This window comes from Gossypium hirsutum, chromosome D03, assembly GCF_007990345.1.
Source record: "Gossypium hirsutum isolate 1008001.06 chromosome D03, Gossypium_hirsutum_v2.1, whole genome shotgun sequence".
Classification (NCBI taxonomy): Eukaryota; Viridiplantae; Streptophyta; class Magnoliopsida; order Malvales; family Malvaceae; genus Gossypium; species Gossypium hirsutum.
In genome coordinates, this window is record NC_053439.1 from 51,116,758 (window position 1) to 51,132,613 (window position 15,856).

The 15,856-nt window shown below is 30.0% G+C and overlaps 2 protein-coding genes across 2 annotated transcripts; both read right to left on the reverse strand.

Moving 5' to 3' along the window:
* Positions 1-236: 236 nt before the first annotated feature.
* LOC107927132 (mitochondrial dicarboxylate/tricarboxylate transporter DTC) lies at positions 237-3,894 on the reverse strand. Its single transcript, XM_016858136.2, has 6 exons — positions 3,442-3,894; positions 3,166-3,249; positions 2,594-2,655; positions 2,005-2,366; positions 661-875; positions 237-559 (listed from the first exon to the last, which is right to left on the reverse strand). Exons 1-6 carry the CDS (start codon positions 3,559-3,561, stop codon positions 503-505), a joined length of 900 nt encoding a protein of 299 aa, XP_016713625.1. The 5' UTR covers positions 3,562-3,894; the 3' UTR covers positions 237-502.
* Positions 3,895-10,593: 6,699 nt separating this feature from the next.
* On the reverse strand, positions 10,594-11,193 carry LOC107927089 (uncharacterized). Its single transcript, XM_016858062.2, has one exon. The coding sequence runs from the start codon at positions 10,962-10,964 to the stop codon at positions 10,761-10,763; it is 204 nt and encodes a 67-aa protein (XP_016713551.1). The 5' UTR covers positions 10,965-11,193; the 3' UTR covers positions 10,594-10,760.
* Between the last annotated feature and the right edge of the window lie 4,663 nt (positions 11,194-15,856).

Genomic DNA, 15,856 nt, shown 5'->3' on the forward strand with positions numbered 1-15,856 from the left:
TAAATACCAGCTTGAAAAAAGGTGTAAAAATGGAGAGGCTAAATGGTATAATGTGAACACACGATGAGTAGATTCGGATAAAATCGGGTGGGTATCTAGGATAGTCTTAAAGAAATAAAATAAATTAAACATCTAAAGTTTTCTAGTATAAAGAAAAAAGGAACATATCAAGCACTGAGAGTAATGAACCAAAAAAGGAGGCATTTGTGAATAAACAATTGAATTGTTCAAGAAGATGAAAAATATAAAGATTTAATGCTTTGAACTTGGTTTGGTACACATTTATTTTTAATCAGAAGTATGAGCAATCAAATCATAACTCTGGGATGCAAATGGTTTTCCTATCTCACCCTAAAATATTTAATCAGAAAAATAAGACAACATTGACTTGAAATGTATTTCAAAATTTGCATGATTAGCCAGAACCAGCAAAAACCAGGATTTTATTTGACGCAATCAATTAGTCCAGCATTACTCCACGTCTCTGAGAAGTGACCACGCTCTACAACCCTATTTTTTTCTCTGCCTTCTGAATCTGGTTGAGGAATATCCAAGTCATCTGCATAAGACAACATCCAGTCATTAGATACAACTACAAGCTCGTTCACTTCACACTTGAGGTTCAGAAACCACATATGGAGGACATAGGAAAGTAAATACCATGACGTGCGGAGCAATCCTAACACAATATACAGGGAACCCGGTGTAAAATTTGAATGGTCCTCCAGCCTTGAGGGTTTTCATGGCACAGTCCAAAGAGCCGCTATATGGATACTTTCCCGAAGCATCAGGTTGCATTTTCTGAATTTGTGTTTTGACATAATCAAAAGGCAAACTGCAAGCAGCAGCAAAGAAACCTGAAACAGTACTTGCACCTGAGACGATGAAAAGGAACATTAATCAATATGGGAAGAGAGGGCATAGCCATTTCTTTGCTAAATAAAAAGAAATGTAAAAGCCAGTTAACCACACAAGTTTTAGAATTAGTAATGCATGCCAACCAACGGTCTTATAAATTGGAAAAAGTATCACAATCAACTCTGAAAGCATATACACCAATTATTTTGATTTACAAAGACTAAGTGACCACGGTAGAAAGAGATCTAGTCTAATAATAATGCCACTTCTGAAATCAGGAGCAGCTGTCACTTGGGATGAGTCATATAACCAAGAGAACCCATGCAACAAAACAGAAGAGCTTGCCCCATTCATGAGTAAATATTTTGTACCGTTATATCTTTGATCTTTCTAGCTATAAACAAAGGTAGGGGCGAGTAAGCCCAAGAGCCTAACCAACCGCTGAAAGCAATGAGGTAGTAGAAACCAGTTCTCAAATTAAGAAACAAATAAAAGCAACGAGAGCCAATCTTCCTGTTCAAATCTCTGAATGTATCATTGAAACATTAAGAGTTCCTGAAAGGACATAGGCATCAAGACCAAGCCTTTAAATAAGACGCACAAACCCAAAGATCACCAAACCAACATCTCTTTGATGAAGCATACCATTTCTAATGCCCAACCCCTATTTGGATCTCCAATAGCGGAATGGGCTATATATTACTTATATGTAGTCTTACAATTATGGTTCTCATTTTATTTCAGCAGAGCCAATATTCCTGTTATATCATTGGTTATTAATTTATTTTCAGTTTTTTTTTATTTTTTCCATTCTATTCATTGTTAGAAAAAGAGGTGCAGAAACAAAGCATAAACAAGTAATTTGCTTCAAGGAAAATCTTTAAGCTTATGAAATGGAATAGTAAAATTATACGGTTGTCAGGGTAAAATATTATGCCCAGAGCAATCAATTATGCATATGCCATTAAAAAAGGGATGTACTTAATGCTTAATTTCAAAAAGGAAAAACAAAAAACTACAATTACATGTGGTCATCCAACTCGATAAAATGTTTTAACAATATTTCCTTATATTAGCAATGACTTCTACCAAATGAGTATTGTTCAAATAACAAATTTAGAAATATAATAGTTAAAAGACTCTTACCTAGCACCGTAGCAGCTTCTCCTAAGCCAAGCGAATCCTTGCAAAACTCAACACTTTGATCATAAGAGGCAAGCATTCCCATGTTCAATGCCATGGCTCTGACTACGGTGGGGCCTGCACCTTTCCAAAGTGCCAAAACCCCTTCATCCGCAACAATACGATAGAGTGCATGGAATGCATTGGTGTAATTTCTGCGCTGAGCAACAGGCAAAGTAGCATCAGCCTGCATACGAATAAGTGCCAAATCAGCCGGGCTGCCAAAACAGGCTCCAATAGCACCAGCAGTCAGACCACACAAAGCCTTCTGATATAGAGGTAAGGGCTTCCCATCATTGGCTTCAATTGCTTTGTTTGTCAACATTCTGTAGAAACAATGTAAACAAATCAAAAGCTGAACCAGAACCACATAGAGTATCCAAGTTTAGTTCAAAAGCAAACCACGTCATACAGAGGCAGCGAAAATAAGGTCAAAAATAAAGTCCACACTTCAGAATCAAACTATTGATCATTAACAAAAAAGGTAGTATCTTGAAACGTGTAATCAAAGTTGCACAATGTTTTACATTCTATCCCATTTTTAGGCACTCACTTGAATGATCCCAATCGAGCAGTAGTGTATGTAGCTTGCCTGAGCAGTCCTGCTGATAGACCCTGTCCAAAAATTTACAAGTGAGACGACAGACACATGGACGACTGAAATATCCTCTTGATTCAAATTAGAACATCAAAATAAATTCCTCAAGACAAAGTCACCAAACCTATGTATAACCACAGATGAGCTGCAGTTTCAAGTTGTGTAAAGTCTAACCTCCAGATAATCGATGTAACAAGAAAGCATGTATTTATGCCAATATCATCCTTCACTTATACTACTAACCAATAATTAATAACAAATCAACAACAAACAATCTCATTCAATGAAACAGCACTAAATTCCAATGTTTTGTCAACTCAAAACCTATAAATAATTTCACATACACCATTGAACACAAAATGTAGAAATTTTCGAAACGTTGAATATCCTTAAAGGAACTATGCTAAACGATGTGAAAAATTAAAGATCTAGCATCCATCACAGGCCTCAGAAGCCGATAACAGATCCAGCATCTGAAAAGTTAGATCAAGAAAAAAAATCAAAATTTGAATGAAGTAGAAAAGAACCTTGTAAAAGGCACCAACACCCTCCTCCCTAAGCATGTTCTTGGTAACAGTTGCTGCCGATCCTTGACCCAGTTGGATTCTTACCTACACCAAACCAAAACATAAAAAGACCATTAGCCGAAACGACACAAACCAAGCTAGAGAACAGAAAATTATGAAAGAAACCCAAGCAAATCCCAGATCTAATTTAACTTTGAAAGGAAAATAAAAAAGAGCTGAAGATCTGATCTACCAGAAATAAGAAAGGAAAAAATGAAGGTAAAGAAGAGTGAAAACCTTGACCATATCGATGGGTTGGATGACACAGGTAGCAAGCATACCAGAGGCACCACCATTGACAAAAGGTTTAACCGTAGGCCAAACCCCAGCAGATTGAGCCTTCTTCTCCTCCGCCATTTCTTTGAGTTGAAACAGTGAAGGGGAAAGATATTGCTAAAGGAGAGGAGAGTTGAGGGGCCGCCTTTGGGTAGGACTGAAAAGAGTGAAAATAGGAAGGGGGCGAAACGTGAGGCTTTCCCAATCTATTTCTCCTTTATAAATGCAAACCCTGCTTCCGCATTGTTGGCTATAATTTAATACATATATTTTATTATATAAAAATGGAGAATGGGGTGTTCCTGGTCACAATTAGGCTGCCTTAGTTTGTTTCACTGGAAAACTTTGTACTTTTCTGCTTTTAATTACATCTCCTTCATTTGTGGGAAACTACAATGCTCAAATTTTTAACATTATTAAAAATATCCAATATTTTCTTTAAAGTGTGACAAGTATAGCCAAAAAAATTTTGAGACTCGTTTTCTAAACGGATTGAATTTTAGGTAAGGTTTTTATTTGTTCGGGCTTAGCTTGGCAACACTCGAATTTGTAAAAAAGAAAATTGTTGTTGTTTTGTTGTCATTTTGCTATTATATTGTTACCATTTTATTGTTGTTGTTTAGATATTGTATAATTATTGTTTTATTGTTAATTTTGCTACTATTTTAAAGGCATTTACTTGTTAAGTTATATATATTTTAGTGTTACGTAAGTATAAATACTTCCTTTTTAATTTATTTTCAATTTGTTGGGAACATTTATTTTATTTTATTTTATTTTTTAGTGTATTTGATGTATTGTATTTTTTAATTTTGTTTTTATATAAAAATAACATTATAAAATAATTTAATACAGACGAGTCAGGCTTGGATTTTAGCATTTTTATTTGAGCCGAGCTTGGGCAAAATTTTAGGCCTACAATTTTGTTGAGGTTTGACTCGACCCATGATCACCTCTAGTTTGATCAGACTAAAAACTGATACAATCCAAATTTCAAGACCTATATAAAATTGCGAATGGTGACACTCAAACCTGAGTGCTTAAAACTGAAGTTCTTCGCCTTTTACCAATTGAGTTAAGGCCTCGTAATTTTTAATGTCTAAAAAATAAAACAATATAAAAAAAAAGGTAAAATAAAAATATTCTAGAAATATAAGGCATAAGAATTATTATGGTGATTAAAAAAATTAATGGTTTAAAATTTTATTAAAAACAATATTATAATAATTTTTTAAAGTCTTATAATCTCGTTTAGGTTTAATTTTTAAGAACTGATGCTTAATTATTTTTATATAAATTATGTTATAAAAGTATTTGAGGTAGCTATTTTAAAATAGGGTTTATTTTTTTGTCATTTTAAATTTTTATTAATTTAGTCATTCGTGCGGAATATTCTTTTAACGAATTGTTGATGCGACACATGATATTTTGTTACTTTTGACTAAAATTTAGGGACCTCCTTATAATTAGTCAAAATTTTATTTTTTCTAATTTTTAGTCAAAAGTCAACAAAAAAAATATTATATGTCAAGCACTCGATGAACTAATGTATCACATCAACAATCCGTTAAAAGAAAACGAAAATATTAACTACAGTGATTAAAATAAGACATACTCTATCTTATAGTGGCAAAATTATAATTTACCCTTAAAAATAAGGACATATATTTGAAAAAAATGAACGTAAAATAGTTTTTTTTCTCTAAAAAAGAAATACGTTGCGTAATTTATCCGCTCCACCGTCGCAATGGACCACGCTAGCCTACCAATTTTCCGGATTATATTTATATGTTAAAAATTTCAGAATATAATATTTACCCCAAAATCAAGTCCTCATTTCCTATTTCAGAATGTGATATTTTCTAATATTTTCAATTTCATGATAAATTTTTGCGATAAAATATGTGGCGTTAAATCTCTTAACTACTTTGAGTGGTACATAATTGAGTTAATTGCAAGCAACTCATTTACTACCTTACCTTTTAATTTTCTATCGCTCATTGAATTTTATTTCGATTGGCATGAGTATTGTTGTCAATACAGGAGGATGTATGTTTGAGTGCACTGAAACGCATTATCTTCTTGTTTATGGATTGAGGAGGAATTATGGATAATTCCAAACATTGGGTCAAAACAAATATAAATATTATCAAAACTTATAATGAAATTATTAAATAATTAATGCTACTTTTTTCTAATTTTTTATTTAAAAATTATATAAAAATATGAAAATACAAAAGTGGCATAATAATATTAATTATAATTTATGAAAAAAAGATCTTTTTATAATTTTATACTAAATTAATAATTTCAATAAAATATTTAAGTAATAGTACTTGATAAAATTCAAATATACCATTAACTCCACCTATCCATACCATGAATGCCCGCCCTATTAGTCATCGCCACTTGGCGCTAGAAACCTTCAAATCCAGTAAGTCAGCTATAATTTGGGGTAAATTTTACTAGTGGCTATCCAACAATTAGAGTATTTCTGTTTTGGTCATCCATTAAATCATTAACATGATGTTGATGCGGCTTTTTTATTTACATAATTACTATTTAGCTTCTAATGTTTACAGATTTTATCAAATTTAGTCCTACTTTTAAAAATATTAATAAATTTAGCTCTCAACTTTAGACATGTTTGTCAATTTAATCTCAATTCTAAAAATTTCAGATAAAAAAATTCAAAAAACTTCAAAAAAAAAAGGAAGTTAACAAAAGAATTTATTTTTCAATACAGATACATAATTTTTTAAAATTTATAATATTAAAATATAAAAAAATTGTTTTTATAAACAAGCTTTAACAGTAGGAATGGTCCTCTAAGTATAAAATACATGACTATTGAATCAAATATTGCTTGAAAATAAAAGAAAATAATAAAAACATAATTAGAGGCCTGATATACAATATTTAACAAACTCTTATTTGAGAACTTTAAAAAAGGTTTGGCTTTCATTTGAGAACTTTTATAAAGGTTAAGCCCTTATATGAGTATTTTGAAAGGTTTGGCCATTGTATTAGTAACCCCTAAAAGGTTGTGCCCCAATTTGAGCATTTAGCCATTTATTTATGGTATCAAAACAAAATTCAATGGCTCAAATTTCATCCCATCACCACGCACACTTATAAATTCTAATATTCTAACACATACATGTTCAAAATGCCAAAAATACCTTTGTAGGGTAAAATTACTATTTTGCCCATTAAATTAAAATATTACTTGATTGAGCCCAAAACTCTCAAAATAAATTAATATGCTAACTCATGACTCTATAAATTCCCAATTTCAAATAATTTCACATAAATCATAATTCTCACACGAAGTTATGATCAATATGTTCAGAATGTATGGTACAACAAATCGAAAAATTTAGGGTATTATAAAGATATCTCAAGTGTCGAAGTGGGGGTTTGTTCTGACAAGTGGCATCAAAGAGCCAAGGTTGAAGGAGTGTTAATTTATCAATATGCTCTATGGTTTGGCATTTTTTGATCTTCCACTTTTGAAAATAAATTTTCATTATTGCTTGAAAATGGTCCTAAGTTGCTCAATTTTTGGAAAGTGGTGTGGTGTTGTGAAAGTACATGCCTAAAAAAAGTTTTGATAAGGAAAGACTTGGTAATTAAGAGTTTTCAATGTGGCCCACTTTTCTTTCTTAAGAATCTACCGATGCATTTTCACGGACTATGTTCAATATTTTAGTATTTAGCTAGTATCATGAGACTTGATATATAGAAATTTAATGGAAGGATTAATTTTGGTTGGTCGCAAGTGCAAGTAAAAAATGTGTTAATACAATATGGGTTACACAAGGCATTGAAGGGAAAGCCAATCAATTAGGATTTTGAGAGGGTCGAGTCTAGTATGAGAGATGAAGATTAGGAGGAATTGGATTTGAAAGCTACATGCGCAATACATCTGTGCTTGGAAAATATTTCTCTTGAAATGTGCAAGGAATATCAAGTGCCAAAGTTCTTCGGGAAAAGCTTGAAGGGCGTCTCAAATAGGTTGTTGTGGAAGGAACAATTTCATACAAGTTCAAATCACCTTAGTGCTCTCAATGATAGCGCCTCTAAACTAGAAGCTATTTGAGTGGAAATTGAAGATGAAGATAAATCTCTAAGGCTTATATGGCCTCTTCCATCTTCCTACGAGTACATGAAACCTATCTTGATGTATGAGAAGAAAACTCTGAATTTCACAGAAGTTTCCAGCAAGCTCATTTTTTTAGGAGATAAGGTTTAAGAATGGAGGTCGTGCTTCATTAGACTCTGTATTGACAATGGGAAATTAGACTAACAAGAAGAAAAATATTTCAATTTGCTTGGGGCTGGGCATGTAAAGAAGAATTGTCCAAATGGAGCCAACATTTCGGCAAAAGGCTTTGTATCAGAAGCTAGTTGTGTCTCCATTGTCATGGATGATGGTGATCTTCTATGACATTGACAAGTACATCCTCATGATATGTTTGCCTTACCATGGAAAAAGATGTGGTGTTGTTAGCGAATCTAAAGTTGCACATTGGCATTGATGCAACGCATTCGGTGGAATTATGTCGATGGCTAAAGAACTTCCGAGGAAAACCAAATTGGGAGTTACACAATAAATTTTAATAGTTTTTCAACATGTGTTGAAGTGAAATGTTTAGTGAATGTAATTTTATGGTAGAGTACGATCATTTTTCTGAGGTAGAGAATTATGATTATTAGTGAAGACAATGGAAACTGAACCAGTGTACATTTTCAATCAGGGTGGAGATTTGTTGAGGTTAATTGAAAATGTTTGCAGTAAGAAAATAAAGAAAAAGAATTATCCTATACGAGAAGAGAAATCCCACATGGAGAAGGAAACAAAGACTAAAGGGTTTCAAAGTCTATATAAAGAACTCAAGCCCTTGACTTACAAACGCACCAAGTCAAAGTAATTAAATATTTACTTAATTAAATATTTACTTTGGAAGCAAGAATTTATTGTAACAATGTTCACATAGTGACTTCTTTTGTCTTTAATAATGGTGGTAATTTTTTTTTCTAATTTAATAAATTTTCATGTAAAATTTTGTAGGTTTATTTATTATATTTTTTTAAATTTATTTATTTATTTATTTTTCAACATGGAAATATATTTTTCAAGTGTCAAAGAACAAATCATCGTAGCAGATCTATCTTATTACCTATTAATTATCAATTTTAATTATTTATTTATATTAAAAATATTGTAAATACACATATTCTTTCATGTTATTCAAATCATGATCATCTCGCTCACGTGACTATTTCTATAACAGGTAAAAGTTTTATAAAATTTTATAATTTCAAACTAGACTTGATCATGGTGAGATCATTTGTTTAGATCCGAAAGTTCGTTCAAAAAATAGAAGGGTTTGGGTAAAAATTTAGATTTGAAAAATGAGCTCGGATAAAAGATAAGATCCGTTTTTAAAAGGACCGGGCCTTGGATAAGAAATTTTTAGCCCCGCTGAATTGCGTAAATTTTTTTTCTACTACTGTTTTGCTGCCATTTTGTTATTATATTGCTACTATTTTGTTGTTATTATTTGGATATTATATAACACTTGTTTGATGGTTAATTTTGCTACTATTTTAGAGACATTTATTTGCTAAGTTGCAACTATATTAGTGTTATTAAGTAAAAAGACTTTTTTAATATGTTCGAATTATCGGGAAATATTTATTTTAATATTTTTAGTTTATTTGATGTATTATATTTTTTAAATTTATTTTTATATAAAAAAATTTAATACAGAGGGGTCAGGTTGGGTACTAGCTTAGCATTTTTTATCTAAGCCAAACCTGAGCAAAATTTTAGATTCATTTTTTAGGTTGAACCCGAACTTAAAAAATAGGCTTAAAACTTGATATCGGTCCTTGAAATTTGAAATGAAAAATATCCAAATCTTAAATGCAAGATATATGTTGTTCTTCAAGGTCTCATTTACAAGATTTAGTTGCAACAACAATACTTAGATTTATCCATAATCCTTTCCTAATCCATAAATAAGAAGATAATACGCTTTGGCGCACTCGAACCCATAATTTCAGCATTAGCAACAATGGCCATGCCAATTGAACTAAAACTCGATTGACTTATAAAACATTTTTTATTTTATTGAAAATAACTTTCAAATATGATTCCTAGAAAAGTAATCGATTTCCTAGAAAAATTTATCTTTTTTATTGTTTGGTTTATTTTGGAAATATTTTTTGAAAGTTGTTTTTAATAAAATAAACATAAAACATAAATTATATTGGTTACAAAATATTATAAAATAATTTTTTTACAATTGAAATTTATTTTGTAATAATACGATGTTTTATAATAGTTAACCTTAAATAAACTTAATAATTACCAATGCCTAATTAAAACCTAATTTGAAGTTATATATTTTTCATATATCAAAGTATATAATGGCACACTGGAGTTACAAGGGATAAATGAATCTAACAATGACTTAAACAAATACTCATATTTATATTATTAGAATATTCATATTTTATACATTAAAAAATTTATTATTAAATATTTATGAAAATATTAATATAAATATTTTCCAATAAAATATTACAAATATTATTATTAATAATTTATTATATTCTTAAATATAAATATGTATCTTTGACAATATTAAAAAAATATAAATTTAATAACATTGAAATTTATAATATTAATATCAATATGTTTAAAATTAAAAATAATAGTTTATTATAAATATAATAATATTAAATTTGATCCAAGTTAATTTTTATATAAAAATTAAGTTACTCGTAATGAATTATTTTTTGAAAAATGATTTAAAAGGGTAAGTTATTTTTCAAAAAGTGGGTTTATTTTTTAATGATTAGTAATTTATTTTACTTTTATCAAACTACCTATAGTTTCTCCCCGGCCCTTAAATAAGATGATAATGCGTTTCAGCGCATTTGAAATCAGGTCCTCCTATACGGGTAATAATATCGATGCCAATCGAGTTAAAGCTCAATCAGCAAATATATATTTATAGCAAACTGACTTGACATTACATATCTAATATTCTGGAAATGAAAATAGAATCTGTTATATGTTTGCTCATAAAAGACCAAAGAAAAGAAAAAGAAAATGTTGCATTTCTACAGGGAGAAGAGCATATACAGTTATCAGCAGCATCCATTGAAATGCTTTGAATTTTTTTACATTGTCCTCAAAAAGGGAAAAAAAAGTTTTATAAACATGAAAGAATTGAAGTCTGATCCAAAGAAAATAGCAAAAAAATCTAGTAATACAAGACCAAACGCCTGGCACATATGGTGCATGAATAATTTCTCTTGATCTTGAAGCAAATGGGCAAGAAACATAACCTCCATCGCCTCTCAACATCGACGGCCTCCACTTTGCCCCCACAGTGCGGACAAAACCCAGGAGCTTGCATTCTTCCCAAAACCCTCTCTTCTTTACCACACAACAATACCAAACACATTTTCTTTTGTTTATTCCCTTTGCACAAATAGGTTCCTTAAGCCTTTTTATCTGACCGAACCGACGGCTGAGAGATTCAATCCCGAGATACTGTTCTCAACTTTGAAGGTCAACAACGACGGCAGAAGAAATATAAATCAAAGAATGAAGTTGGATATACGTAGGGTTTTGATTTCGGTGTGTTATGTTCCCAATCAATAATGCAATTTTGTTTATTAATTTATTATAATCCTTCCTCGTCTCTATAAACATATTAGATATATTTAACCCTTTTTATAGAATTTTAAAATTATCCATAACCCTTCCCAAACTCATAAGTAAGAGAATAATGCGCTTCAGTGCACTCGAACCTCTCCTATATTGAAGACTTAATCGACATAAACATATTATTTGATAGATTGTGATAGTGAAATAAGCTATTTTATGTTTTAATATATATAGTTTGGTAGCTCTCATCTAAAATCGAAGTTATACGATACATCGAGGAAAATAAGAAAAATGTGGCAAATGCTTTGGCTTCTGACCAGATTCCAGGGTCAAATATATTATGCTCTGACCCCTAACAGGAGACTTGACTCACTCCACTCGCTGTGCATGGGTTGATCCCAAATTTTCTCAAATGACTCTTTAAATAATATCAGTATAGTTGTTACCTCATTGATTATGGAGTGAAAGTTAATTCAAATTTTTTTTACACTTTATATAGTTGGAATTTAGTTTATCTACCTTTTAAGTTTAAAAATTCAGGTCCAGTTGTTATTATTTTTAAAATTTTTCTATTAATTTCATTGGTGTGACAGTTTAAAATTTTAAAAAAATCACTTGGTAGTCACATAACAGTAAAAATAACGTTGGAAATATCGATGTGAGTTTTTTTATTAAAAGCACTTGTTCGAACTTGCCATGATAAAAAAAATTAACGTTCTTAAGAAAAATTGACATTGGCATTTTGATTGAAATAGTTAACAATATTAACTATTTAGGCTAGATAACAGCAGTATAAAAGTAGAGGGACCAAATTATGTAAAAATCAAAGTATATAGATTAAATCTCAAGTTTCAACATAATAATAGGGGTTAAAACTAAAATTTGACCATTTTTTATAAAGTTAAAAGAAAGCAAGGGAAATCCAAAAGAAATGGAAAACCATGTGTTAGTCTCTAAGACTCTTAGGGCATTCAAATTATATATAATCGCGTATTATCTTAATCGAGAAGTTAACAAGATTAACTATTTGGACTAATTAATAATATTATAAAAATGATAGAGATCAAATTATGTTAGAAACTAAAGTATAAAGATTAAATCTTAAATTTAGGCATAATAGAGGACCAAAAATGAAATATAACCATTTTATATAATGTGAAAAGAAAAAAACACTAGTGAACAGGTGTCAAACAAAGACATCACTTGTGTCACGGACCGCAATTTCTAGCCCCGTGACACTTGGACAATCTTCTTATAATAAACTAGTATGGTTCAACCTCGTTTCGCGTTGAGTTGATTATTTGTTTGTATCAAATTATAGAGTAAAAATTAGAAGATTAAAATATACTCTAAGCAAAGTTTTCAGAACTGAGTTGGTAGTTGAACTAGTTAAGCCACTGGTTCGTATGGTCGGATTAAAAAATCATTAAAAATCATAAAAAAAAACAATTCAATCGGTCCGTACCAATTTGTGAATCAACTGATCTAATGCCTCTCTCCGGACAGATATCCCAACTAATCTGATTCAAACAACCATGACTCTAAGTCTAGTTTAAACGACCGTGAACCAACTGGTCCTTTTATTTTTTGGATTTAAAATCCGCTTTCAATTTATATATAATCACTTAACCTTTTAAATAAAAAGCTAACAATAATAACTATTTGAACTAACTAATAACATTAAAAAATATTGAAGTAATTAATAATATTATAAAAATATAAATACCAAATTAGGTTAGAAATTAAAATATAGGGATTAAATCTCAAATTTAAACATATTAGAATGACCAAAATTGGAAATTAACCATTTTTCCAAAAGAAAAAAAAAGCTTGGTTGGTGTGTGCCACATGTCAGCATAAAGAAGAAATGACATTCTTTTAATATACAGGTATATAAATAATCTCTCTAATTTTTTAATTTCAAAATCCTCTTTCAAGTTATATATAATCATTTAACATAAGCTTACGATATTAACTATTTGGACTAATTAATAACTATCAAATATTGATTTAATTACTAAATTAGGTTAACAATTAAACTATAAGGATTAAATCTCGAATTTAAGCATATTAGAAGAACCAAAATTAAAAAACTAACCATTTTTATAAAATGAAAAAGAAAAACACAGTGGGTATGTGCCACGTGTCAACATGAGGAAGGTCCTTTGAACTTCTTTAATATATAAGTATTAGTATGGTTCTTAGCTCACACTTTACGTTAGGTTGATTATTTGTTTGTGTCAAATTATGGAGTAAAAAATTGAAGGTTAAAATATACTCTAGATCCCTATACATTTTTTACATTTGGAATTTAGTCCCCCTACATTTATATTAAAGAATTTAGTGCCCCTAGTTTCCAGATTTAAAAATTCAGGTCCAATTATTACCGCTATTAAAATTATTTTATTAAATTATTTGGTATCACGTTTTGAAATTAAAACACACACACACACATTCTTGATAGTCATATAACAATAAAAATAGTATTAAAAATACTGATTAAGATTTTTTTTCCTTAAAACCACCCATTAAATTCTATCATGATAAAATAATTTTTTGGTTGGAATAATGTTCTTAAGAAAATTTGATGTCATCGTTTTGATTGAAATAGTTAACAATAGTAACTATTTAGACTTACTTATGACATTATAAAAGTAGAGGGGTCAAATTGTGTTAAAAAGTAACGCATATAGATTAAATCTCAAGTTTCAACATAGTTCAGGGGCTAAAATTAAAATTTGACTATTGTCTTATAATGTAAAAATGCAATGCGAGCCTAAAAGAAATAGGAAGCCACGTATCAGTCTGTAAAGCTCATATGTCATTCAAATTATATATAACCATATAATATTTTAATAGATAAGTTAAAGGTTTTTATTATTTGGACTAATTAATAATATTTTAAAAATATAAGGACCAAACTATGTTATAAATTAAAGTATAAAGATTAACTCTCAAATTTAAACATACTAGAGGGACCAAAAATAAAATTTAACCATTTCTCTAAAATGTAACAAAAAAAGAGAACAACGGGGGACACATGGTGGATGGTGGAAGGGGGACATAATAGAAGGACCAAAACAGAAAATAACAATTTCTATAAAATGTAAGAAAAAGAAAAGAAAAGAGAGAGGACAAGGAAGACACGTGGCAGAAGAAAATAAAAATAAATATGTATTTAGCATGAGAATATATTATTGGATTGTCGAGTAATTAAATTAAGAACTTGGACCTTGAAATCATAATATATTTGGTTGTATAAGTTTGGATAAGTAGAGATCATGTTAGAAGTATAAAGGATGATGTTAATGTGAACATGAGTTGGGTTTTAGATTATATGGTAAATTATGTGGTAGTAGGGACTTAAATGTAATGGATAGGAATTTCAAGGGTTGATAGCGAGTAATGATAGAATGAGGTCCCTGTAGTATGTTTGCGAAATCATATTCGAACTTGGTTGGGAAAATCGAAAGATACAAAATTTTCGGATATTAGGGTTCCAAGGGACCAAATTGTAAAATATACATCGATGATTGAATTGATGACTATGTCTTTGTGGATTGTGTATTAGTACCATTTTCGTAAACAAATTTATCATACGTAGTTAAAGACAATGCTGGAATTTCGAAGGCGAAAGGAAAAGAAAAGGCGACGGACTACTAGTGTTTTCGATTTGTGCTAACTTAATATGTTCTTATTTTATGTTTAAATTGATGTTTAATTGTTGACTCCGTGCTTTTACGAATGAAAGCATGACTTGTCTCATATGTTGTTGATAGCCTCATAGTAATATGAAAGCTAAATAACAACACAGGGCATGATAAGTGAACAAGGTAAGTAATTATACTTTATGTTATGTTGAAATATGAGATCAAGATGAAAAGCGTAGAGCACATTGTGATACATTAATATTCGAATTAAGAATCATAATGTGTTATGTTAACAATATTAACTATTTGGACTAGTTAACAATATTAACTATTTAGGCTAGATAACAACAGTATAAAAGTAGAGGGACCAAATTATGTAAAAATCAAAGTATATAGATTAAATCTCAAGTTTCAACATAATAATAGGGGTTAAAACTAAAATTTGACCATTTTTTATAAAGTTAAAAGAAAGCAAGGGAAATCCAAAAGAAATGGAAAACCATGTGTTAGTCTCTAAGACTCTTAGGGCATTCAAATTATATATAATCGCGTATTATCTTAATCGAGAAGTTAACAAGATTAACTATTTGGACTAATTAATAATATTATAAAAATGATAGAGATCAAATTATGTTAGAAACTAAAGTATAAAGATTAAATCTTAAATTTAGGCATAATAGAGGACCAAAAATGAAATATAACCATTTTATATAATGTGAAAAGAAAAAAACACTAGTGAACAAGTGTCAAACAAAGACATCACTTGTGTCACGGACCGCAATTTCTAGCCCCGTGACACTTGGACAATCTTCTTATAATAAACTAGTATGGTTCAACCTCGTTTCGCGTTGAGTTGATTATTTGTTTGTATCAAATTATAGAGTAAAAATTAGAAGATTAAAATATACTCTAAGCAAAGTTTTCAGAACTGAGTTGGTAGTTGAACTAGTTAAGCCACTGGTTCGTATGGTCGGATTAAAAAATCATTAAAAATCATAAAAAAAAACAATTCAATCGGTCCGTACCAATTTGTGAA

Coding starts and splice junctions, on each gene's coding strand:
- LOC107927132 (XM_016858136.2), bottom strand. CDS start 3,561: ATGGCGGAGGAGAAGAAGGCTCAATCTGCTGGGGTTTGGCCTACGGTT. Junction 3,250..3,441: donor AACCCATCGATATGGTCAAG/GTTTTCACTCTT, acceptor GGTTTGGTGTAG/GTAAGAATCCAACTGGGTCA. Junction 2,656..3,165: donor GTGTTGGTGCCTTTTACAAG/GTTCTTTTCTAC, acceptor ATTTTTGGACAG/GGTCTATCAGCAGGACTGCT.
- LOC107927089 (XM_016858062.2), bottom strand. CDS start 10,964: ATGTGTTTGGTATTGTTGTGTGGTAAAGAAGAGAGGGTTTTGGGAAGA.